The sequence below is a fragment of the Talpa occidentalis genome, unplaced genomic scaffold (assembly GCF_014898055.3).
Source record: "Talpa occidentalis isolate TD23 unplaced genomic scaffold, MPIMG_talOcc4v2.1 talOcc4.4, whole genome shotgun sequence".
NCBI lineage: Eukaryota > Metazoa > Chordata > Mammalia > Eulipotyphla > Talpidae > Talpa > Talpa occidentalis.
Window position 1 is genome coordinate 52,486,707 of NW_023604295.1, and position 26,707 is coordinate 52,513,413.

A 26,707-nucleotide genomic window follows, 5' to 3' on the forward strand; every position below is an offset into this window, starting at 1 on the left:
ACACATGCGCAGTAGGGAAGACTTCATCTGGCGCGCCTTCCCCCGTACGCACGCGCAGATCGCTGCCCGCGGGGCGCGGTTACCTCGGTCCCACCGAAGAGCTTCTAGCGGAAGAGCGCACAGACGCGAGCTGACATAACTATTTCCTCAGCAGCAGCAGCAGCTTTTGGGGTCCACAGGCGGGGAAGCTATGGATGGGAAACAAAGGCGAAAAAGCCTCTGCCCCCGAGCCTCCTATTCCGGAACAAAAAAACACAATAATGTCCAGACAGGGAAAAAGCGGAGCTGCGGCCCATTGCGCAAGCGCGCTCAGTGTTACGCTTCCGGAGGGAGGGGAAGGGCGGCCTGGTCCCGCCCCAGCGCGGCCTTTCTCGCGTCACGTGTCGGGAGAGCCTCTGTCACGTGAGGCCCAGGTGGCTGTGGAGCTACGGCAAGAGAGAGAGACAGAGAGAGAAGGGGAAGTCGGAGGGGGCTCGAGTGAAGCCGGGGGACGACAGCCCCCAATAGGGCGAGGGGGGCGCGTGGGCCCACTTCTTTCCCCAGCTCTCCCCTCGGCCCGACTGTCTGCCCTCGGGGCCGGGTGACGGCCGGGCCCGGTCCTCCGCGTGCCGGGCTTCGCGCGCGCCGCGCCGGCCACCCCTCCCCCTCGTCCCGTCCGTCCCGTCGCGTCCCGTCCCCTCGGGTGTCGCTGGCGGGGCGCCTCTGTGAGTCAGCGGCCGCGGGGACATTTTCTCACTTTGCGACCCCAGTCCCGGCTGCCCTCCCCACCCCGCCGCGGGGCCGGCCGCGACTCCGGCCCCAGGATGCAGAATGTGATCAACACGGTGAAGGGAAAGGCGCTGGAAGTGGCCGAGTACCTGACCCCGGTCCTCAAGGTAAGCTGGGCCGGGCTGGGCGGGGGCTGTCAGGCGCACGCTCTGCTCTGCAGACCCGGGGCCGGGCGCCCGGCGAGTCGCCCTGTTTCCCGGCGGGGAAAGGTGGGGTGGGAAGGCGGGCGGGATGGGACGCCAAAAAAGGTGCAGCCCCACACCCGTAGTGTCGCTCGGCGGTTCTCCAGGGCTTTCTGGCAGCTGGGAAACTGGGTACGCTTCCGGCGCACCCCGAGTCTCCACCCGCCGGAGCGCGGCGAATCCGGGGGACGTCGGACTGGAAGGGGGTCCGCAGCTGAGTAGTTTTAAAAACGTTAGGAAATCCTGAGCTGAAAGTCGTTTGAACTTTTTAAACAAGGATTTTGTTTATCCTTTTAAAAAAATGAAATAAAGTAATATATGTCGTCTTTTTCTTTCAAATTTCATGAAATCTCTTAACTGTTGGACGTAGTTGTGACTGAGTCCCAAGTTGTGCGATTTCAGAGGAACAAGAAACATTGGCAGTGTTACTTTGTCAGTACCATTGAACTCAGCAAGCCAAATCTCCCTTCCCTATAAATTTTTAAAAATAGCCGAAACGAGTTGTTGATATTGGACGTCAGTGATCATAAGTTGCAGCTTGACCCACTTAGATAATTTTTACCCGCTTTGACAAAAAAGCATCTTTAAAGTAAAAATTGTAACATATTAGCTATTATAGCAGCGCCTGACTTATTTTCAAGATAAATTTCAAGAAGTGCATTCAGGCTTTTCAATTCATGTAGAGTAACATTTTGTTATTGTAACTTTATTCTCCCTTTTGGAAAAGCAAACAGTGATAGTAAATAGCAAGTTGTCGCTTTTTTTTTTTTTTTAAGCTTTCAGTTAAATTTTTGCAAATCTTGTTATACAGCTGAAATGTTTAGTTGTAGTATTCAAGAAGTTATTTTGGTATTCCTAGAACACTGAACAGTTTTACTTCTCTCTTTCCATGACATAGGAAAATGTTTGCCCAATACTTTGTTTTTTTATTTATTTCTAAAATTGATATTAAAATGATACCTTGTTTGGTCAAGTTAAGAGTAAAGAAAATTTATAAATGAGAATTCCAACTCTTGCTGTGCTCATGGTGAAACCTTTCAAGATTTTTCAATCAACTTTGAATTTGAAAATAATTTTGACATTTGAATCAAATGCTGCTTTTGCATATTATGTAATTTTTTTCAGAAACAGGCATCTTGGTAATAAGATATTTGAATAATATGCAATTATTACAATTTTTTTAATTTTCTGGAGCTAGGAGTAAGAGAAAAAGATCTCCTGGGTTAAATAGAAAACTGCTATCTTACTAGCAGTTTTGCTTTATTAAATCCATTTTACTTTTTCACAAAACTGAAAAGGAAGTGTTAACTTGTCAGTATGTATGGTATTTAGTTTTAATAAAAAAGAGAAATGTCCTTTCCTTGCCACCAATCCTTGTGTAAACTATTGGTTTACAGAGAGGATCCTTGAAGTTTACTACTAGATAGGGGGAAACAAGGAGAAAAAAACCTAAAAACCCCAGGAGAGAAATGATGCCTTCTCCCAGAATCAAAATTAAGAATAGTCATATTTGGAAGACTTAGCAGTAAATGCCAATGGCCTTACAACGAACTTTAAGACTTTATACTTGACCTGGTTGAAGCCCCTGTTTTATATGCTACTCCATCTCTTGCTCGCTTTTTCTTAGACCAGACTGTCCTTTTTGTTATTTTGTCATGCGCTCTCTTGCTTTGTGTTTTTTCATTTGTTTGGGGTTTTTTGTTTGTTTGTATTTGTGGGGTTTTTTTGTTTTGTTTTGTTTTGTTTTGCATTTACTCTTCCCTGTGCCTCAAATGTTCTTCCCCTAGACAGCCTTGTGACTGGTTTAGGTCTCTGCTCAATATTCACCTGTTAATGAAGTCTGTTCTCTGACCATCCTACTTCTCATAGTCATCTCTCTCCTATCTCTCTACTAGTTTCTTAGCTCATTTTTCTTCAAGGTATTTTTAAAATTTGCCTTTTTTTCTCCCATAGTTTAAATTTATGAGGTCAAGGATGAATTAGGTCTGTGCATGCCAACATTCATATTAGCTCAAATAGTGTCTAGCACTTAGTAATTGTTTGCTGAATAGTTGTTGAATAAATGATGTTCATAAATTTTTATCTTTGTAGATTACTACAAAATCTTACATATAACTTAAAATATCGATAAAAAGTAAATAATACCTTTGCTTTAAAGGAGAGGCTATTGTAACAATAAGTTGGTGGAGATGAGATGGGAAAATATCAAAAGACATGTCTTTAGATTTGGTTTCCAATGTATTACTCAGTTTATATAAGATGTTACCTGAATTGTATTATGTCTTAAGTCTTTAAGACATTTTTATTGTTTCATGAAACAATAGTAAACAAAATCATTGTAAGGCGTAATGTTTGCACAAAATTTTGAATATTTTTCCAGAGTTTTGCAGTATTATAATACTGATTAAATTATATTGTAATATTTTTATGTCATTTTCACCATTAGACTTGTATGTTCCATGAGGTCAGATACCAGTGATATTTTTTTTTGTATGTGTTCCATTGCCTAGAAGAGTGCTAAGCAAATAATTGCCCCACAAACATTTTTAATTTCAAGTGAAAAGCAGTGTAACACTGTTATTCTTATTGTTTTCTTTAGGAATCAAAGTTTAAGGAAACAGGTGTTATCACTCCAGAAGAGGTGAGTGTTGAAGATACTCTCAAGAAAATATTTGAACTTTAATCTTTATTGAGTAAAATTAGATTGTTTGCTGTGTATTAGCAATATTATAGGGATTTTTTACTTCCTGTGTAACTTCCCTTTCACCTTTCCACTTCTCATATTTCTGGTTCCTCTTTATTTAGAAATGAGGGTGGGAGAGGGGATGGAAAAATTCCTAAGGTCACTTAATCCTTTATTAATGTTTGTATTAAATTGAACTGTGCAGTAAACACTGTTAATTGCCATCTCTTGCCTCTTCCTACACCAAACATCAGTTTTCATGGTTATCCATTTTAAATTTCACTTAATGCTTGCGTATTAAGTTTTTGTGCAGTAGTATATTCTTAACCATTCTTTCACTTTTTCTGCTAACCAAGTAATGTTGAATATGCTTAATGCTGAAACTAATATCTATTTTGTAGGATAATTGTGTTTTATTGAACTTTTAACATGGTGTTATGTTTTGAGGAATCGTTTTACTTATCCACCAAATCTATATAATAAAAAAGGTTCTCTTTGGGTGATTTTTTTTGTTATCCTTAAAGAAATAAATACTGGTCTAAAAACCCTTTTAGGTTCCAACTTTATGAATATAATTGCATCATATTTATTTTTGGCATAATATATTGCAAATAATTATTTGACAAAGAAATAAAGAAATGCTTTTTAAAAGCACCACTCATTTGCCATAGAATTTTATTCACTGTTTTTAAAAAAACATTTCAAAATAAGCCGTGTTGTACGATCTGACTGTTGCTGCACATTTCGGGACGTCAAGCCAGAAAATTAACTGTTTTCCATTTTCAGTTATAAATATCTCTAGTCCCAAATTCTTGGAAATTCTAAGAACAATGTGCTAAAGTGATTTTTGTGTTAAGTCTTAATTGTCTATTTTTAGTGGAGACACGATAGTATGGGAAGAATACAAGAGACCTACTTTCTGGATATGTATTTATCTGAAATCTCTTATTTTGATTCAGGCAAATCAGTTAACTTGCTAGGGAGAAATCTTATGTTTCCTCATCTATATAACGAGGGATTTTGGCTAGACAGTCTTCAAAGCACCCATTCTACCTTAGAAATTAGGAGTTTAATACCTTGAATGCCAGATAAATACCTTGAATGCCAGATAAGTTTTGATGTTAAGGATATCATTAACTTTCATACCAAACAAAGGTGTAATTTAGAAGTGACTTTTGAAACTAAGTAGCTGAAATCAACAACAGAGATGTAAGTGTGCTATCTTCATGCACTGACTATCTCCTTTGTGTGAACATGACTAATTGGTAAATAGATAGTTGGAGTGGGAGATTGAAGTCTGTGGTCATTGGATAGAATTAAGCAAACTTCTAAAACAGCTGTTAATCCTAGAATGAATGTTTGTTATACTTAATTGTGTCATTAAGTGGTTTGTGAATTTTCTTTTAAAAAAAAAAAAATGCAAGGTAAAACTATTTCAGCTGTGTACCAATCACATAATGTTGTATTGGGATAGAGCACAATTACAGGATTGAGTGAGATTAGACTGAATCTAGAGGAGGAAAATGAGAAGGCATCATTTACTTTGAATAAATACTAAGTTGATCTGTTCAATTTTTTTTTATCTTACTGTGTCTGGGTTTCTGGATTGCAGCCTCCAGCTATCTTACCCCCACACCCCCAAGTACTGTGTTTAAAGGAGTGACAGGCATTATCTAATATAATATTGTCTGACTTAAAGTCAGTGTGTGTATGACTTGATTAAGAAAAGTACTAGTAATGGAGGGTAGCTTGAGAAATATAGCTCATCAAAATGTTAATATTGATTCCATCTTACTGGAGCATTCACTATTATATAATTAATCATTAAGAGAAAGCTGTATGCAATATTGAGAATTTAGAAATTTGAGGATATGAAACATGTGATAGTGTCCATTGTTAATGAAGGCAGATGTCCACATGTACTAATTATCAGCAATTCTGTGGGTTGTTTTTTTCCCATAGTTTTCTTTACCTACCAGTGTTGTTTTTTTTTTTTAAATAGATGCCATCAGAGGTGCCAATGAATAAAATATTAGTTTTGTGACCTCAAGGTGATATCATTAATATATGTTTCAAAATTCTTTTTTTTGCTTGCATTTTGCTAAATTAACACTCTTGGTAATGTTAGATTCCTTCCTAGCAGTTAGTTGCAGCAAACCAAAAATACAACATGGGAAGAGAATATTGTTCTCTTTTGCGTTTTTATCTTTACTTAACCAGTTTAATGAGAGATTATTTGAAATTAAAAAAACAGTGACACGTGTAAAGTTTTCCTTGGGAATATACTGTTAAGTCTTAACCTTGGTGATACATCTTCTCAAACAAAGTTACTTTCATAATTCTTAACACAATTTTACACTCAGAATAGAGTTGTATTATAGATGTGCATTTCTCAGACATTAGAAAATTAAAGATAATATAATTTTTTGCCATGTGATAAACCCACAAATAACATTTTAATCAAAAGCTATTCTGAAATAAAAAGTGATTGAGAAAGTATGTGCACGTGTTGCTTGAGTTGGGTCACTGCAGTTATGCTTAACAGACTTCATTTTCTACTCTCAAAATAAGCATGATTTCAGTAAGGTCACTTCATGTTCATGTATAATGGAAATTCTCAAAAAGATTATTTCTTCTTGAGTTTGTTTTTTATTTCTATAGAAAAACAAAACTTTTTTTATTCAGCTTGACCAGAAAGTGTAAGATGTTTTAGAAGGTTCAATTTCTTAATTATCTAGGTGTTTTCTAAGTTGGTTTAAAAGCTGCTAACTTTTCTCCATTGCTTGGATGACATTTCTCACTATTCTTAATGATTCCTATAAAAGCATAAAAAAGCTTTCAAAATTGTCTCTTACATAAATAGTAAAAAAAAAAAAGGAAGGAAAAATGTGCATTATGATGTAATAAGCTGTTTTTACATCATAAGCCTGTTTATTTAATAATTTTTCGAAGATTTTCATTGAACTTTTTACCGTTAGTAAGAATTTCTCTATATTTTGTTTATCCGTAAAATGGTTTTTGACATTTTAAATCCTGTGTGTTATCTTTATTCATTTTATGACTCCTTATGTTTTTGGCTTTATTTAATCCAGATATTTAAAAAATATCTCACGATTTTCTTCCAATAGTATTTTATTTTTATGGATATTTTAATTTTTACAATTTTAATAATAACCAAATATAAATCTTTAGACTCGTAGAATAATTTTGGTGCTATTCTTATTTTAACTGGTTATTGGATATCAAGGTTACAGAGGAGAATTACTTCGGTGTTTTTGCTACCTTGTATTCAGTGATGTTTGCTGTTTCTTTTTCTTTTTTTCCATATTCCTTCTAAATTGTGAATAGTTTGTGGCAGCTGGAGATCACTTAGTCCACCACTGCCCAACGTGGCAATGGTAAGTAATCTTGAATTAAGAAAAAAAAGTTATTAAATGGCATGACTTCATAATTACGGCAGTTTGCAAAATAGTTTTGTTCATGGAAGTTAGAATGACCAGTTTAATGCTTTTTTAGTAGATTTTCTTCTTTAGCAGTGTCACAGTGACACTCAAAGGAAAATAAAGAAAAAATTGAGCACTATACCTATTTTGTTTTACTCTTTTAGCACAAAAAATGGACATTTTTGAGGATAAGTATCTTTGTTTCCTTTACTAATATTTCTTTATATTGTCTAGGTCTGCTTTTGTGATTAATCTTTAAAAATAATGTTCAAGTGTTTAATACATTTGATCAGCTCATTTTTTCAAGTTAAAAATTTTAGTGAATATTTTTATGGCATAAATGCAGAAATTCTGCAGTCATGTTCTTTAAAGATCTATTAAGACTCACAAATATGCTTCCCTTTTAGGAATTAGCTCAAAATTTAAGAGATTCATAATGCTGATGAAAGTTTTAATAGGAAATCTGTCTGTAACTGTTTTATAAAATTCTTATTTCATTCATAAAATTTTCTTTTAATTATAAAATTTTAATTAGACTCAAATCGTTTGGAATTATCACTTGCTTGCATGTAAATGATTCAATTTGTTATATCCTTTTTATCCCCCTCAGTGACACTTTTTAATTACAGTTGTAAGATAACAATTTTTATTTGGGAGCAGGAGATTCTAATTGATAATGTTTTCCTTAATCTCTTCAAAGAACCTAAATAAACTGTTTTAAACCAGAGTTAGAATTGTGTCTTCTGTTACCTGTTTTCCTTAATTTTTATATTTAACACATCCAAAATAGTTGTTACTGCTTTTTATCAATATCCCTTTATCTTTTATAGCATTGTTTCCTATGTACCAAGAAAAGACAAAATGTCAGATTCATTTATTTTTATGCACTGGTTTTTCTTATATGTATCTGTTTCATATTTAAAATTGAGTCACTATTATAGACGTGTTTTTTTTTTTTTTTTTAAAGATTTATTTATGCATACAAGAGCTGGGGTACAGGCCAGAGACGCGGTGGGTTGTGAGAGGATTCACCAGAGACAGAGTGGGGAACGGAAAAGGCAGACTGAAATACACTGCTGAGGGGAGTAGCGGGCAAGACAGGAGAGGTCTTCTGCACCATGTGGCTTGCTCCCTGGCCTGCCAGGGATCGAACTTGTGCTGCAGAGGCTGAAGATTGCTTCATAGTGCAGTGCTTACCCCTTGTGCCACCAGGGAGTCCCTATAGATGCGTTCTGATTTCAAGGGTGGTTAACTTGTTTTTCTCTTTCCTAAATTGTCTGTTAAAACTTTAAGATTCTTCCTATAATTTATATATATTTCAAGTCAAATAGGTATATAAAATTTTAACCCTTTGCACTCCGAACCATTCTGGACATTGGCTACCAATGTCTCCTGAGAGGGGACAGCGGAGTGCAAAGGGTTAAATAATAATCATTTTTCAAAAGGAACTATTTTAGGATTTTCTTCAATGTGATAACACATTTTCCTTATTCAAATTGCTTTGTCATAGCCCTTAATTGCCCAGTTAGTTTAGAGATATGATTTGTAGTATTGTTTTAGAGGTTTTTATTTATGCACAGGATCTTCTTTCCACAGGTGGTTGTAGGGGCAGGATGGCCACAGTGCAGGTTTTCTATGATCTGAGCAGACTGGACGGGTAAAGGAGGAGTCCTGGAGCCCTCGGTGGCTTTTTCAGGCTTTTATTGAGCTTTTACATGTAGTGCAGCAACAAGGTACATGGCAGGCAGGGGTGCTAGGGGGCCAGGAGCCAATAGGCCTCCAGGCCCCAGGCATGTCTTCACTCTGGGCTTCTCTGTTCTTTCTCCCCTGCTTTCTCCTGCCTCTATCTTCTGGCAGATATATCTCAATATTCCAGCCATGGCCCACAGAAGTAAACAACACAGCTATAATAATGTAACAAATGCAGGTGCTCCAGTAGGCAGGGCTATCCTAATGGTGGGAGGGCAGAAAAGCCTGAAAACCATTTACCCTACATTGGTCATTTATAGTTACACTTTATGAATTGTGATGATTGAAATGTCCTGTTCATGTCATAATTTTTTGTAGCTTAGAATTCAGTAATACCTTGTGCCATTATCCACATTTTTGACTCAACAGATCGGGGCCAAGATAACAACTCTTGTTAAATCAGATTATCTCCATGCTGTTTTTCATGTCTGCAAGAGCATCTTCTTTCAGAACTTTAGTCATTGCATGACATTGTTGAATTTGATGCTTAGGAATGTTCTAGAGGAGTCTAGATAGCTACCAAATGATATTAACTCATTTCCTGACTTTATTTTGTGTTCGAATCTGTGGTGTGAACTTTTGACTGAAACTTCAGAAGACAACAGAGTTCCAAATTTATGCGTATATCTTTGTGACTGTCACCACATGCCACCCCAGTTTTGGCCAATTCTAGATGATCTACAGAAGAATCATTGAACAAATTGTTAATGAGATATTCTAGAGTAGCTCTGAAATAAAAGAAATGTTACAGCTGGTTCTGACTCAGAGGGAATGGTATTTAAGAGCATGGACTTCATTTGATCCCAGTTCTTCTACCTTCTGGTTTTGACAGTGGACAATCTGACATTTTTAAGTTTTCATTTACCTATAAAATGGGGATATTGAATTCTGAGGATTAAATAAAAATAATGAATGTTAACATTTTAAGTCCAGCATTTAATAAGCACTCCGTAACAGTTTTCTTTTTTCAGTCATTCTCAACATTATCTTGTGATTCAGATCACCTTTTATCTCTTAATAGTGATAGCAACAGAGATCTTGCCAACCAGCTATTTTCTTATGTAGTTTTGCCGCTGTTTTTCTGCCTCTTCTTGATCTCAGGATGAGCAGTACTTGAGGATTAAAAATCTGAATGAGATTATACTAAGGAAGAGCATTTTCTTTTTCTCAGATGCAGGCATAATAGTTGGTTAATAGTTTATATTATTCTGCCTTTTTGGTCTAATATGTAATCCTAATTCTCTTAGTTCTGTCTGTAGCTCTAGTGCAGTTCACCTAATGTTACTGTGCTCCTCTATGCTTTCACATCTTTTCATAGCATCCTTCTCAAATGGGTCTTAAAACAGTTTTCTCAGGGCTATGGATTATGTAGTTTTGAAATTTACATGTGATATCATTTCTGTCTTTGCCTTTTAAAATATTTTTTGTGTTTTGGTGATTTTCACTCAAAGGGCTGCAGGGGAAGAATTGAAAGTAAAGGCATACCTACCAACAGGCAAACAATTTTTGGTCACAAAAAATGGTAAGAATTATGTTGTATATATTTGTAAATTTTGCACAGTTATATTTAAAATAAAAAACAAATGTTAGCACTTACAGATTTAATTTGTGCTGAAAGCTGTGTACAGCTTCTCTCAGACATATTTGCATACTTTAATGAGACACTCTGCATTTTGTGTTGCTAGAGTATTTTTTTCCTTACTTGATTTTAACTCCATTTTTTAATTTCTTTTTCCAAAAGGTTTAGTTTTAAATTATGGAAGAAAAGTGTCCTAAATAGAGTTAGACTTTTGATTAGATGTTTTAAAGTTGAAAGTATAATCTTAATCTTTTAGCTGTTGATTTTAACCTTTTTTAAATATAAATTTTTCATGGAAAACGAATGGATACTACTACTTTTGAAATATAAAAGTTCAAACCTAAAGGCTTTGTTAGCTATTATGTAAGTGAAAGATTGCTAATAGGTGCACGACATGTTTTAAAACAGATAATCTTATTTAGGAAGTTAATTTGAAAACAATATCAAAAGTTTGTTATAGTCCCTATCTTATCACATAAAAATACATTGATTTTTTTTCTAATTTACCCATTATAGGAAAGATATTCTGGTCCCTCTTTTATCACATAAAAGTACGTTGATTTTTATTCTAATTTAGCCTTTATAGGAAAGAGAAACTATGTGCCAAAAATCAATTTTTTCCTTCCTGTAGCATATTTTTTTACTCATATTGATCATTTATATTCTGCTTGTTTTAGAAAAATCAGATTACTGAGTTTGTTGATATTGTATGATAATGTATAATTGTATGGAAAAACTTGGTACCAATGTTACATAAAAGAGTATAGTTTAGCATTTTAGTGAATTACATACTGGTTTATTCATTATGAATAAATGCCCCTTAAATATGAATTAATTCATATAGCAAGTTACTTTGGCAATTCAAACTAAATGTCAACTCTACCTTCGCTGGCAATGACAGGTGGTATCTCCATGTTTTGAAAGTAAAGCCATTAAACCTACACATTAATCTGAAGCTGAAAGTTATCTCTGGTTTCAGCCTGTTGTTCTTCACAGGTCATCAGAGTAAAGACTACTTAAAAGTAAAAACTCCCAGTAAAGCCTTTTTACTTATCTTCTGACAAAGTTATTTAGGGAAAGATAAATGTAATCAAATATATGTCTATAGGCTGGATGAAGCTCTTTAATCAGTCAGGTTCATTAGAAGTAAAATGTAATATTCACTTAATATTTGGTGGTGGAAACACTATATCTTATGCAATAAATGTTTTCTTATATTGATTTATAGAAAGCAAGATTATGTGCTACTGTCTTTAACTTTTTTTTTTTTTAATAGTACCGTGCTATAAGCGGTGCAAACAAATGGAATACTCAGATGAATTGGAAGCTATTATTGAAGAAGATGATGGTGATGGGGGATGGGTAGATACTTACCATAACACAGGTAAGAGGAAAATAGAGCGTTGGCACATATTTAAATTTTTAACTTTTACAATCTTTTATAATAGCCTTGATTATTAAAAAAGAAAAAATGAGAGAGAGAGAGAAAGGGAAGCACAATTTTGTCCCAGTGGACTCTTACTTGAAAATCAGGAGACAGATTGGAAAAGAAGAAAAAATTTCCTTGAATTATACCTGATTTCTAAAGTAATGGTAATTCAGTAGCAATTTCAAAATATCTGTATTTTTTTAACATCTTAAATAATAAAAGAAAGCCAATAAGAGATAATGAGAATACTGCTTTGTTTTAGAATCCCTTATTTACATATTCCATTGCTGGATAATGAACTGAAGGATAAAATCATACCATCCTCACATTTATTTTACTTAGAGGGCATTTAAAACTCTTTAGGGGCCTCCCTGGTGGCACAGGGATTAAGTCTCAGTGCTATCAAGTTACCGCCAGCCACGCGGCATGAGTTCGATCCCCAGCCAGGGAGCTGACCGACATGGCGTAGCAGACCTCGCCTGTCTCGCATGCTGCTCCTGTCAGCAGTGTATTCCAGTCAATCTGCCTGTTTTGCTCCCAACTCTGTCTGGAGAATCCTCTCACCCCCCACCCCCCCACCTCTGGCCTATACTCTAGTTCTTGTATGCATAAATAAATAAGTCTTTAAAAAAATAAAAAATAAAACTCTTTATTTACTGAATCACTAGTAGATGGATTGTAAGGAGTCTAGGTTCCACAAAGGTAAAATTCATTGTTGAATCCTCAATATCTATCGTAGTATCTATAGAAATTATTTAATATATTTTTGTTAAAAGAATTGACTAAGCCTTTCATAAGTGTATGTTTGCATGAAGTGTTTGGAGTTCTGAATATGATTTTTATTCCAAGTCCTAAAAGTTTATTTGCCACTGTGTTTATATAACTGTGTAAATGAATATTGCTGTGTGTTGCTATAGCTTATTACCATTTTTTAGTGTTAATGAAGAAAATATGTTCTGAGTTTAAATCAAGGATACTTACAAACAAGTTTTCTTAATTCCTAGAGACTAGCAGATATATCAAAAGTAGTAGAGCAGGGTTTCTCAATCTTAATACTACTAACATTTTGGACTGAGTTATTTGTAATAGTATTCACCGCATTTATACATTAAAGAATAATTAGCAGTATCTCTCGGCTCTAGTCACTGGTAGCATTCTCCCAGTTATGACAACCAAAAATGCCTCCTGACATTAGCAAATATTCCATGAGGAACAGAATTGCTGCCCTCCATTGAAACCCACTGTAATAGGCAGAAGGCTGAGTTATCTGCACGGGAAAAAGTGCCTCGTCAGATCAGTTTCTCCTCTATTCTGAAAAAGAGGCATTGGCATTTATTTCCTTATAGTAATATAGGTATACTCTTAGAACTTGAGCTTCTTGATTTGAGACTCTTGTTTATTAATGAGTTCAGTGTTAAGTCAAAACCCCCAGAAAACAGCAAATTGAGCGACTTTTAAAAATTCAAAAATATTCCATGAATCTTTTCCTTTATTGAGTAATGCTATTAGACTTTTTTCCCCCTGATCATTTCAAAATCTTTATTTTTTTTTTTAAGATTTATTTATTTATTTATACAAGCACTTGGTATACTCAGAAGCGTAGGAGGGTGAGAGCATTCACCAGCGCCAGAGCGGGGAGCAGAACAGACAGACTCACGAAATACAATGCTGAGGGGAGCAGTAGGCGTGGCAGGAGAGGTCTTCGCGCCATGTGGGACCCTCGCCGGTGGCCAGGGATCAAACCAGCGCTGCAGAGGCTGCAGGCAGCTTCGCAGCCCAGCGCTCAACTGCTGCACCACCAGGGAAGGCCCTCATTCCAAAATTTTTAAACTGCTCTGTTTAGTTTTCCCATGACTGGAAGATGTGGGCAACAAATCTGTGGGCAATTTTCTGTTGCCTGACTAAGGGCATTTTGTTTCTGGTGCCAAGTTAATTAGTTACTTGTTACACTCCAAAATCTAGGTGGATATTTACAGAGGTCTTCATTACAGAGATAAGTAGGTATCACTATGATAGATTGACAAATATCTATTAAAGAAATCCAGCAACTAAAATATTTGCCCCACTGATGGAGGACAACATGTCACTTTCATATGTAGAAACATATTATATTGTGGTTAATTTGATATACATAATAAATTTTAACATATATTTATGAGATACCTTGAGGATTTTAGATTTGAACTATATGGTGATTTCATTAAAGCAGTTTTGCAAACTGACTCACAAAGCCTGGTGCCTGGTTCCTTACCTCATTTCTTTCAGGTTTCTTTTATTTCTGTTAACCCTTCTATTATGATTCTCTAGGAAAACAAAATCAGTAGAATGTGTATGTCTATACCTAAATAGATGTGTAGGTATAGGTAAGAGGTGGGTTTAACTTAAGGAATTGACATGTGAGTGTGGAAGCTAGCAGTCTGAAATATATAGGGTGGGCTGGCCAACAGGTTGAATATCTAGGGAAGGATTGATTCTTTAGCTCAAGTTTGAAGGTAGCCGGGAGACAGAATTCCTTTCTCTTCAAGAGCTACCTCACCTCAGTCTCATTCTCTTAGTTCTTCAGCTGCCTATGTGAGGCTCATCCATATGTAGAGTAGACTAATTTACTCAGAATCTACTGATTTAAATGTTTATATAGCAACATCTACACTGGTATTTGATCAAACATCTGGATGCATAGCCTAGCTAAGTTGACATAAAATTAACCACAACCCTTGGGACTGTCTTTTGAGCTTTCTTTTGCTTCCTCAGTGTCCTTACTTTTAGAGGAGTTTGGTTTAATGCAATAGTACTGCATAATTATATTTAAACACATTGATCAAATCTGTTTTCTTTGTTTCTGTGTACTCAATTCAGTGAATTGTTTTGTTATACAAGTTTAATGCAATTAGGATTTTACTGTTATAAAATAATCATACCTACGATGTAATAAATTTCTAGAAAAACTAACGTAAAAGCTTCATGCTAGAGCTGTGATATGTTTTCCATTTGTAAAAGCAAGTCATCTTTTGAGGGTATTGTAATTGTAATTCAACCTCTTTAGAGTTTTCAAGTACTCTTAAAATCAAAGAAGGGAGTGAAAAGTGTGTTGGTTAGTAAATTTATTCCTCCCTTACCTTACCAAACACACCCCATATTTATCAGAGATCAAGCGGAAGGCAAGCTGACAGTAGGAAATAAATGGACTAATTTACAAGCTTGAAGAGCTAACAACTTTCCTCATTGAATCTATCTTCAGTTTATTCTACAATTGGGATTTTAAAGAAAAAATTAACTTGAATTCCATTTTAATGAAAAATAGAATATATGATTGGGTGACTTATTTTTGTCTTAGGAGAAAATATATAATACTTGTTACCCAATCACAGGACATTTTCTTCATGTTGAAAGTGTTTAGTATGGCAATCTATAATTGATGGCACCTCAGAAAGAGAGACCAGGAGTCATGGGCTTTAGTCTTATCTCAACCTTTTCCTAGTTGAGTCTTTTGGTCCTTAGTTTCCTCAGCTATCAAGTGCGGAGAATGGAATAGATCAGTATTTCCCACACTAAGGTAGGAGATGATTGTAGGAATGCAGATGCATGTAGTTCAGTGATCATATAAGTTTTGGAAAATCTGTGCACTGCATTTATCCCTCTCCCTCTTAGAGTCACAGGTATGATGGCAGGAATGAAAGGGGGGTGCTACTGATGCTGAAACAACAGTTAATAACTGGAACTGTCTAGACAGAGACATTTGTTTTTCACAGTCGTAGTAACACTGGCATATTAGAGACACTGAGAAATCCTGGCTAAAATCTGGGTTGTTCTAGCACCTAGCAGAGAGTCTGGCACATAGTTGGTACACACTGGCACCATGTATATATCTTGAGCAAATCCAGAATTTCTTAATGAAACTGACTGTGTGACGGTATTTGTAGTTATGGCTATCTTTCCCCTCTTTAGCCCACTATTTCAACTCACCATACTCCCTCTCACCACCAGGCTCAGCTACATGTGGACAATGTTGGGGAAAAGCTGGGCCACACAATTGCTGAGTTATCCTCTCACCGTAGGTTTTATGATATTTTGTAATATAAGCTTTTGAAGATCAACATTGAATAATGTTTTTTTAAAAAAATATTCATATTCCCGGTGGGGGTGGGAGGGAGTGAGTCAGCTTTGATTTGGACAAGTTAAATGGATCAATCAGTTTCAGATTAACAAAGGAGCAAAGTATATTTTATACTTAGTGATTATTTTAAATATTTCCCATCATTGTTGAGCTATCTAATGGAGAACACTGACATATATTTTGAATTAGAAATATTATTTAGCTAACTTGTGGTGCTACCATCGCCTTAATCACCCTTTCATTGAGAAAAATAGATTTCAAGGTAGTTGCTTAATGAGGTGCAGTGGACAAAGCATTGAGCCAGACAGATGTCAGCACATTAGATTTGAATCCCATTTTCTTCACTGTGAGACTCAGACAAGTTATTTTACTTCTCTAAAGATAAATTATTATCCTACCTACCTTATGAAATAGTATTTATGATGATTAAGATGTGGCAACTAAAATAGAATGTTCTAAATAAATGTAGTCTGATATTACTACCTCTGGAAGTCCTGTTTCTGAAACAAAAAGCATATTAATAGAACTAATACCTTACTGAGAAAATTTGATGCAGGTTTAAATAAAATGTAAATATGCATCTTATAGTTTGTTGACCTCTTCATTTTCTAAGAATGCATATGTATTTTGATAAGACTTCATACAAGGAAAGTAAATGAGCAATGGTTATTGAGGAATGATAGATTAGGATACTTTGTGATAAATTAGGATATTTGTGATAAAATAGTAAATTGGTATGTTTTGGTTTATTTTTTATTTTGAACAGTATCTTTGGAATTGTTCATTCCTATTAGAGTTCATTTGAAAAAAATGCTGCTAACATTGATTCCTCATTTCAGAGAATTTAGATATTTTGAGTGTTATTGTATTGCTTGAATCAGGTAAATGGGGGATGTGCACAACTTTTATTTTCTGCTGCATTTTAAACAGGTGTTGCAGGAATAACTGAAGCAGTTAAGGAGATTACACTGGAAAGCAAGGTACTGGCTAATTAGTTACATTTTTAAATTCAGTGACCTAGTTTATGTGTGTAATGTGTATAATATTTACATTTTATATATATAATGTACATCATTTTGAGATTATGCATGTCTTTATTTGAGCTCTGTTTATCATCAAGTTCTTTTACATTCCAGGTATTTTTTTTTTACTGTCCTTTTTTTATATCGGCATACCAGAACACTACGGTTTCCTAATGCCTCTCTTCTTTTCCTTAATCTGCCTTTTTTTTGACATTATAAATGGTAACATTTATTTTCTATAAATGGGGAAGACTTCTAAGCTAGTTTAAAAGAGATAACTTTATTTTTGAAGTTCCAAATGTTCTGAAAGTGGAGGTGTTTGAAGGTGCTAATTAGTAAATGCTAATGGTATATTGTTTAAATTTTGACATTTTGACATTGCCTTAAGCAATTTACTCATTCCTTCTTTATTTTTTTCTTAATTTACTGCTAATTTGAATGGATTTTTTTCTTTTGTGAAAATTGAAAGGTAAAGTTTAAATTTTGAATGATTAACATCGTCAAAATCGTGACATCTTAAAGGAGTGAAAACTAAGTCAGTTAGATTTTTATTATATGATTTATTTTACTGGGAGGATTAAAACAAAGTTAGATGGAATTTTTCTACAAGAAAGTTTTCAGTTAATTCAGGCTATATTCTTCATTTCAAAAAAGAATGATTACAGTTTTTGTTTTTTCAGATTTTTAATATAGTTGTTATGGTATGAAAAATAGTGCAAAAAATCTTAATCTTTATCTTAACTCTTGTTAACAGTCAAATCTCTTAGAAGATAGAATATTTGGGTAGAAAATCTCATCCCTTTTGTTTTTATGAAACATTGTCTACAACGGTTACAATTTAATAATTCTTTGTGCATTTTTGTCATTTGAATATTTTGGGGTTTTTAATTAGGACTTAACAGAAAGTGTTTAAAAATTAAAACTTTTTTTTAAATATACAATTTTATGCTCTCATTGGCCTGAGAATATATCTTTGTAAAATTCTACTTTTTGGAGAGTTTGAATGACTAAGGAGAAATCACACAAATGGCTTTGCTGCTTTATATCTTGTTTGCACCAACATTAGTGTTTATACATCAGACTTTGAGAATGATAAGTGGCAGAATAGTATGTATATCTTATTTTGGATAAGTTTATGATAGTTCTTTAAGAAATTTTTGAAATATGTGATAAGGTACTTGGTATTCTTCCCAACATTCTTAGGTTCTAAAGGATGAATATTGTTGGGTTTCTATAGTAATGGATTTAACCTATCTCAGATTGAAAATATGTTCTGTCTAGTTAGGCCTACAGTGGTTGGTTGTCTTTTTGCCTTGTCATTTTCTAAGCAATACAGTATAATAACTATATAGATAACATTTATATTAGGTTAATCTAGATATGATTAACATATATTGGAGGGTATGTGTAAATTTTGTGCAAATACTATGCCATTTCATGTAAGAGGATTGAGCATTTGGGGATTTTTGATATGGAAGGAGGGGTAAGGGGAGTCCTAGAACCAATCCTGCTTAGATGTTGAGGGACAACATACTTAGAATAATTTACAACTAGAATCTATCTTTATTGTCATGTCCCATTTAATGTAGAATTCACATTATTTTTTATAATTTAGAATACTATATTCTTAGAATACTTGCATCCAGACCCAAATATTAATCTTTATTGTCAGTTTCTGTTGTATCAATTATGAACCTCACTAACATAATTAAGATTTTTACCTAATTATCAGATTGCCAAATATTCACTCATTTAATAATTGCCAAGATACTGACCATCTTTTTCTATGGTTTCTCATCTTGGGCATAACAATGACACACATGTTTTAAGTTTCTAGTGGTAAATAAGATCATGCCAAAGTGAATTGTTAATTTGGTGAAACTAGATAAGTGATTTTTTGACTTAACTACACTGACTTCAAATTTTTTAAATACTAATTTTGTGAAAAAGTGATATTTGGATATTATACTAGACTTTGGTTAGCATTATTCTCACTATTCTTACATATAGTTAAATATAGAATTGAAATCTCTCTTATATGTTGTACTAACTATAAAGTCTAATAACTTTTGCTTAATGTAGCCAAGATGTTAGCAAGTTAAAATAGTGTAATTTATAGTAAGAAATGTAATTTATAAATATATTGTGATGTATAAATATGTACCTTTTTTCTCCTTTAAATTAGGTGTGCAAGTTAACATCTCCGAAACTGATTTTCTAATACTAATGAATTAATTAGCTAGAAATACTGTTTTATGTTTTTCAGTCATAGCACTTAAGCACATCACTTTTATGACAGACTTGTAGGTTTGTCATTTCCACTAAAATGGAAGTTTCTTGAGGATAAGAACTGTCATATTTTTATTTCACTGTGGTTGCACTTTGCTGGTACATGGGTATTCAGTATTTGAATTTCGAACAGATTTAAGTAACTTTAAATATAATTAATATCAAAGGACAGTATAAAACTCCAAGATTGCTCCACATTATGTGAGGAGGACGAAGAGGAAGAAGAAGGAGAAGCTGCAGATATGGAAGGTATTTCTATTCTAAATTTGCTTTAAACACTTGAATATTGACTTTGGAATATTTATAATTCATGTGGATTAAGAATTCTATTCCATTGAGTTCTAGTTTTTAACATTTAATAGCCCAGAGAGGATTTTGTTTAGATTAAATTTAATCATTGTAGGCCTTATCTTAATGTTGAAACACATCCGCTCTACCTAGTGGGTAGCCTTGACTCTTACTGGGTTTAATATTAGTCTTAAATCTTCAATGCTGGATATAGCTATAAGATATAGATTCTTAAGCTAATTCTTAAAGAGTCTCAAAGCCAAAGTTTTGTTTATCTCTTGAGGAATTTTAGTGAGAGTATTGTCCTTATTTCTATGGCAAGTTTGCATTTTTTGAGGAAATCTAAATGAGTTACTTGAAACCAAAATCTTCACAGCAGCCTCATATACCATCTTTGTGCTCAAGACTTCCATATTTAAATGTCCAATCCAGAACTCTTGAACTCTATATCTGCTTATTTAGTTTCATTTCCTTCTGGATATCTTGTAAGATGTCAGAATCATCTTCTTGAACAAATAATTGCTGGACTGTTTGAACAGTTGTTTAAGCTGGGGTAGTCGCTTTTAGTAAACAGTGAAAGAGATGAGAAACAGTAGCTTTCTGAATATACTTTTGAGAGTAATGCCAAAAGGATTTGCTGCTAGTTTGGATATGGCAGAGTAGTCAAGTGTGATCCCAATGTTTTCATCTGGAAAATTGCTATTAGGGGATAATTATAGGACTGAGTGGAGAAGTCAGGAGTTTAGTTTTAGATATTTTATGTTTTAATGTCCATTAGTCATTTAGTGGAACTGTAAGTAAACAGTAAATTAGTGGAACTGTAAGAAAACCATTAGCTCTCCAGGTCTGCAGTCAGGGAGTAAAATATGGAAGCCATCAGCATTTAAAGCCATTGAGATGAAATCATCAAGGAAGTAAGTATGGATAGAGAGGAGACAAGGTTCAAAAACTCAGCCATTGGTTATGGCAAGTTAATGGGGGAAATAAATGAGGTGTTGAAGAGGAATCAGAATAGGAGATAGTTAAGAAGAACTAGAGATAGAAGGAAAATAAAGTATCTCAAAAGCCGAAGAATGAAATTGTTCAAAGGAGGAAGGAATAAATCATGTCAGATGTTCCCAGGAGGTCATTTAAGATAAAAACTGGATATTTGCAACTGGATTCAGCAAAGTGGAAAACATTAATAAGCACATTTTATACAATTATATAAATAGCCTGTGTATGATGGAGTCACCAATATTATTGTGTCAACTGGTATTACTAATAGACAGTAGTGCACAATAGGCCTTATGACATGCTAACTGTCTCTGGGTCTGTCAGGGAAAGCATGTACTGTTTTGGAAGTATAGAATTAGCTCACTCATATCTGTTGCCTATCTTCATTAAAAAACCAAAGCAAAAACCACTTTTTGAATGATATTATCAAGTAATATATAATTTGGTTTAGGAAATAATCTTGAATTTGATCATATTCTGTTGCTTTTTCTAACAGAGTATGAAGAGAGTGGACTGTTGGAAACAGATGAGGTTTGTGAATTGAATTTTCCTTTTAATGAACAAATTTAGGGATTAGTATTCTTATTAATGTCTTGATCTTGCACATAAATTTTTGTGTGTTTACATTGATTATTGCACATAACTTTAGTTTTGAGTCATGTTATATTGTTTTTTTTTAAAAAAAGAATAAAATATAAGATAGGAAAAATAGATGTTCTAAAATACCACATTTATATTGATTTTAATGATTGCAAATTTTTCTCCATTTTTACCAGGCTACCCTTGACACAAGGAAAATAGTAGAATCTTGTAAAGCTAAAACTGATGCTGGAAGTGAAGATGCTATTTTGCAAACCAGAACTTACGACCTTTACATCACTTATGATAAATATTACCAGACACCACGACTTTGGTTGTTTGGCTATGATGAGGTAAAGATAAAAATATATTTAATGTAAATATTTTAAATTATTGGCTTTAATATTTTATTTATTAACCCCATATGGGGGTTAATATAGAATATGGGTATATATTCTAGTCTTAATTTTTAAACATCATATGTTTTACAATTTTATGAATAATACTGATTCTTATTTGGAAGCAGCTATGAGTTATTCAATGTAACAATACTAAGAATTAAGCAGATATAATTTTACATATTTATTCCCTGGCCTCTGCATTTATCTCTTCAAAGTGAGAAGGAAAATTGAACTTGATTTGTTGTGTTAAATTTTGTTCAGGATTATATTTATTGGATATAAAGCACTTACAGAATGATTGTGTCACAAATTTCTTTGAGAAAACTTTCTTTTAACTCATTCACTTAATTGAATTAAAAGATAACTGAAATAAAATTAACTTTATCCCATTATTCTGGTGACTTTAAATGGAAAACAAAAAAATATAATAGGCCTAAAAACTGAGTTATAAAGTGCTTAAATAGCCTAGAAACTGCCTTTTTTATGAGATCTTTACTGCAATAGGTGGTGACTGATGTCACACAATTTTAATGTATAGACTTTATCCTCCTTGCCTTCCCTGGTATAAATGAATTCTAAACTTTCTCCATAATAATATGGTAATCCTAAATAAGCTGGAATTCTAAATTGCAAGTGATTGTGGGGGTGGGGATAAATGCAACCATTGACGTTTAGACCTAAATTTTTTTAACAGTCATTTCATGGCATCTTTTAATGGTTTCAGCAACGGCAGCCTTTAACAGTTGAGCACATGTATGAAGACATCAGTCAGGATCATGTGAAGAAAACAGTGACCATTGAAAACCATCCTCATCTCCCACCACCTCCTATGTGTTCAGTTCACCCATGCAGGTGTGTGTTTGTGTATATATATATATACATATACACAGTGTGTGTACCTGTGTGTACCACACTCCATGGACCTGTTACTTGGGAATCTATAAACATATCACCCTAAAGACAAATTTTATTTAATAATAAGCAAATAAAATTTGTCTTCTTTAGAAGTGTTCTTGTGCTTAAATAAAAGGAAAAAAACCTAATCAATTGAAATTTATTTAATTTAAGTGTATTCTGTGCATGTGTTTAATTTGTATTCTCTTTGATTTTGCTTCTGTTTTTAGTTCTAACATTAGTTTGGAAGATCCTTCTTCCATTAAAAAGTACTCATCATTTAGACATGGTTTGCTCTATTGGTATGTGCCTTTTCTTGAATGAATATAGTTAACCTTGTGCTTTTCCTGGAATACCCTATTTACCCCCACTCATTGGTTAGGGGAAGGAAGATGTATACAGAGTTTCTAGTCGTCTTTATTATTCTGTTAAGAGGATTTTTAGCACTACCAAATCAAGGGTATTTTATAATTTGGGATTTTCTCTGTAGCAGTTTGTTTTTACAGAGCCATGTAAGTCAGGCTTTTTTATATGCATGATTTATTCACAATCTTCCTTTAAAAAAAAAGTTACATGTAATTTCTTTGGATTAGTTATTGCTAATGGATCATTGAATAACTGATAATATTTTTTAGATGAAAACTGATATCCCATTGACTAATTAAATGCAACATTCTAGTTTTTAAGAACATCCTTTAACAGTTTTTCATTTTTTGTAGTTTCTTTATTATATAACTTTATCCCATAGAAAGCCTAGTTCATTTTTCTAGCTTATGTCAAAAACTGTCAATATTGCTAACTGTGAATAGAAATTCAGGACTCATTAGTTTTAGGTTTTGAATTATCTGATCTAAAAGATTTTAATTTGAGAATTTTTCTGTTGGTTCCTTTTCTGGTTAGATGTTTTAGGATGTTGGTGCTTATCAAATGTCTCTTTCTGAGGTAGAAATTTTGCTCAATCAGGGAAAAGAGATAAATAATTTAACTGTAATTAATGTTAAATATTTAATAATGGTATGTAAAGGGGGCAGAAAAACTAGAAGCCTGTAAAGTAAGACTTCAAGGATATTTTAGACCTTCCTTGTCATGGGCCATCCTGAACCCAGATTATACCTTCATTTCCTCAGTGCTAATACAATTACTGTTCTAAGTTGACTGCCTCTGTTATGAGGCTATATTTGTAACAATTAAAGGGACCTTATTCAAGCAGAGTATGTATGAAAGATTGCCCATTTCTTTGTACATTACTATTTTCTTAGTTTGTATGCCTAGGCAATTATTTTGATAGCATTCTTTTCCAAAGCAAAGGAGAAACATCAGTTGGCTATGCATAGATTTGTGGATCAGACACAAATTTCAAATATTTTTTATATAAAGCCAAAAATAATTCTAAATCATAAATTTTATAATAAAATTAAGACAAGGAAAAATCATGTGATATTGCTGGCTGATCAAGTAGCTTTTCAAAAATCCAGTTCTTATTTAGTCTCAGCTAAATATTTAAATATTCAAAATCACAGCATTATAAATTTTATGAATTATAAAAACTGTTTTTTGACCAGCTGATACCATGGAGTTTTTAAAAATGTGCCTGCTTTGATTTTTTGTTTTTCAGAGCAGACATTGCATTTAGACCTTGGTGTGATTTCCCTTTCTCTGGTTTACTGTCCTCCTCCCTTTAGTAAAATTCACTAGTGCCGTGTTCCTTTGTGGCTACTGTAGCTTTTTAAAATTACCCCCTCCCCCAATAAAGCTTTCTGACTAAACAATCTTGACATGTTGGGAGAGTAGGGGAAAGAACAATTTATTTGTTAAAATTAATATTCTGACAATAATAAGGAAGCTATCTTCACAAAACAAAATACTGCTTTTATTTTGATCTAATTTATCTACGATTTGTTCTTTTGCTTTTAGGCATGCTGAGGTGATGAAAAAAATCATTGAGACTGTTGCAGAAGGAGGAGGAGAGCTTGGTGTTCATATGTATCCTTACCTATATTGATAGATTGGCTCTTAGGATTACTTTTGGTGGGGGAGGGGAGGAGTTTAGTACAGTCTTAATGCACAATAACTGTATCTCGATTTTAGCTCCTAATATCTGAAAATCTTAGTGGAAGCTTTTTACTAACGTAGAAACATTAGATTGTGATATTCTGCTTTGTTCCGTTGGTTAGCAAATGTACCTGTGTGTACCAGGTAACCCTATCTTGTTTCAGGACCTCAGATCAATATTTATTTCTAGGCCGGGCTTGCCAGATGCTTTTGTTTGCTACAGAGGCACTGGGTAAGTGTGTGAATAAATGAATAAATAAGTAAGAATTTTCCAAACCGTTACCAAACCATTACTCTCAGTGGATTAGTGTATTGGTGAAAGTGGAGTAACCTACCAGATTAGAGGATAACATAATGAGTATTAAACATTTTTGCCCAAAATGGGCTTTCCCATCAGGTAAGAGAAAAGTTAGGTTATGTTGGTTTGAGGTCTCTGAAGCAAAGAATTTAACAATAGGTTTTTTAAAAAGTAAAGCATGTGAAGTATATTTCAGATATTCTTAAAAAAACAGTATTTTAATTTTACTCCAGATAAGAGCACATACTTGTAATTTCTTTTGGTTTTCCTACTCATTTCTCTGAGGTAGACAAGAAAAATAAATTACATAAACTCTAGGATCTAAAAATACATGTACAAAGGAGTCATCAAAAGGACACAAAGTTAATGATTTAGAGGACAAATACCTTGAATTAGTTTGGTGGTAGATCAATACTAGACTTGTTAGTTTATGCCATTCAGGGTCAGATGTAGACTGAAGGGTCTGTCTTGGAACTGTAGATTACCTAAGCATTGCTAATAAAGTGGTCCCTGAGAGGAATTTTGGACTGCTTTAATAAGGAAACAAGAACTTTTAATCCAAACAGATTTTTCTGCTGAAATCCTATTAAGCATAATTTAAACATTCAAATTGGAAACTAGGTAGCAACTTAGAAAATTCTTACTTTTATATTCAAATATAAAATTCATAATTGAGTCATCCATTTCTCCAATAAATGTGAAGCTCAATGTTTTCAAGTTCAGTGAACATAGGAAAAAATTCAGAATTTCTTTCCAGACAGTTCACTATAGTAGATTCTGTGGCATGCACATATACCAACCCAGTTTCAGTCCTCTTGAAGGATTTGCACATGTAATTTTTTTTTTCTTTAGGACTTTTATATTCTTTATGCTGCCTAATTTTCTGACCTTAGAAGTAGTAAAGGGACTATTTTCCACTCACTTAAACATAAACAACCTTGTCCCTATTTTTATGTAAAAATAATTGGACTTACAGGAGTTTTATACTCAAATAGTAAATCATCAAGGTTACAGGGAGCCTCATCTTGAATAAAGTTGCATGAGTGAATTTATTTGATATACTTGGTTTAAAACTTTGTTTTATATTTTTTCCTGAGAAATTATTCCTTAGTAAAATGAATAATTACAGTGTTTGCTTAAATCATAAAACTGTTCTGCTAATTTATTTGCCTTAACTGAAGACCTTTAGGTATCTTTTGATTTTCTTGAAATTTGTACAAGCTGTCATTCCAACAATAGAATATGACTACACAAGACATTTCACAATGTAATGAAGAGCATAGAATCTATTCTAAATACTGGTTCTGATTTTTGAAGAATTGACCAATAGATGTGATCATTGACCATATTCACCAATATGTACAATTTCTCTAATAGAAGGACTTATGTGCTTCTGCATTAAATAAACAAAGTTCCATTATCAGCCTTGTTTAATAAAAATGAGTATAAAGAGACTTTTTCTTGCCCCTCAGAAAGTGACATTATTTTTCCTAAACTCCTAAAGAAATACCTCATATAGAATGATGTTTTTAGGTGACATTTATGAGGAAGGTATTAAATCTCTGATGGTGTGAGAATGACATGCTAGACTTATACTGCATGCTAAACTTATCTTCCCTTTTCCTCTTTGTTCCTTTTATTTTCCCTTCCATTTCCTGTCCTCACTGTGACAGGAAATATGCTTAGTGATATATATTACTTGTTTCTTGATGGTTTTTATTAAGTTGATGCCAACAACATTTTTCTTTATGTTTAGGGAATATTTCCCAAATTGTGATTGCCTGATAGAATAATAGAATTTAACGGGAACCCTTTGTTGTATCACATCTCTTCATCAAACCATAGATCTGAGACTAGGAATTCAGAGGGGCTAAGTGTGTTCTACAGTGGGAATCACAGTAGAAGTCAAGTAGAGCACAGGCTCTTTGAATCCACCTTTTA

The 26,707-nt window shown here is 33.9% G+C and overlaps 2 protein-coding genes across 2 annotated transcripts in view; one reads left to right on the plus strand and one right to left on the minus strand.

The window, feature by feature from the left end:
• Positions 1 to 402, minus strand: part of SLC35A5 (solute carrier family 35 member A5) — a 13,945-nt gene extending 13,543 nt beyond the window's left edge. Inside the window, exon 1 of the mRNA XM_037525555.2 lies at positions 84 to 402. The gene's annotated coding sequence lies outside the window, so the exon portion shown is untranslated. The remainder of the gene's footprint in view (positions 1 to 83) is intronic.
• Positions 396 to 26,220, plus strand: ATG3 (autophagy related 3). The gene is made up of 12 exons (XM_037525556.2): positions 396 to 875; positions 3,550 to 3,591; positions 6,982 to 7,031; positions 10,277 to 10,347; positions 11,681 to 11,788; positions 16,878 to 16,927; positions 19,426 to 19,507; positions 21,039 to 21,073; positions 21,319 to 21,474; positions 22,247 to 22,374; positions 24,331 to 24,399; positions 25,956 to 26,220. The coding sequence occupies exons 1-12, from the start codon at positions 804 to 806 to the stop codon at positions 26,035 to 26,037; spliced, it is 945 nt and encodes a 314-aa protein (XP_037381453.1). The 5' UTR covers positions 396 to 803; the 3' UTR covers positions 26,038 to 26,220.
• The last annotated feature ends 487 nt before the right edge of the window (positions 26,221 to 26,707 follow it).

Excerpts from the sequence above, each read along its gene's own strand:
- ATG3 (XM_037525556.2), top strand. The coding sequence starts at position 804 with ATGCAGAATGTGATCAACACGGTGAAGGGAAAGGCGCTGGAAGTGGCC. Across the intron at positions 876-3,549 it reads ACCTGACCCCGGTCCTCAAG|GAATCAAAGTTTAAGGAAAC; the intron begins GTAAGCTGGGCC and ends TGTTTTCTTTAG. Across the intron at positions 24,400-25,955 it reads GGAGAGCTTGGTGTTCATAT|GTATCTTTTGATTTTCTTGA; the intron begins GTATCCTTACCT and ends GAAGACCTTTAG.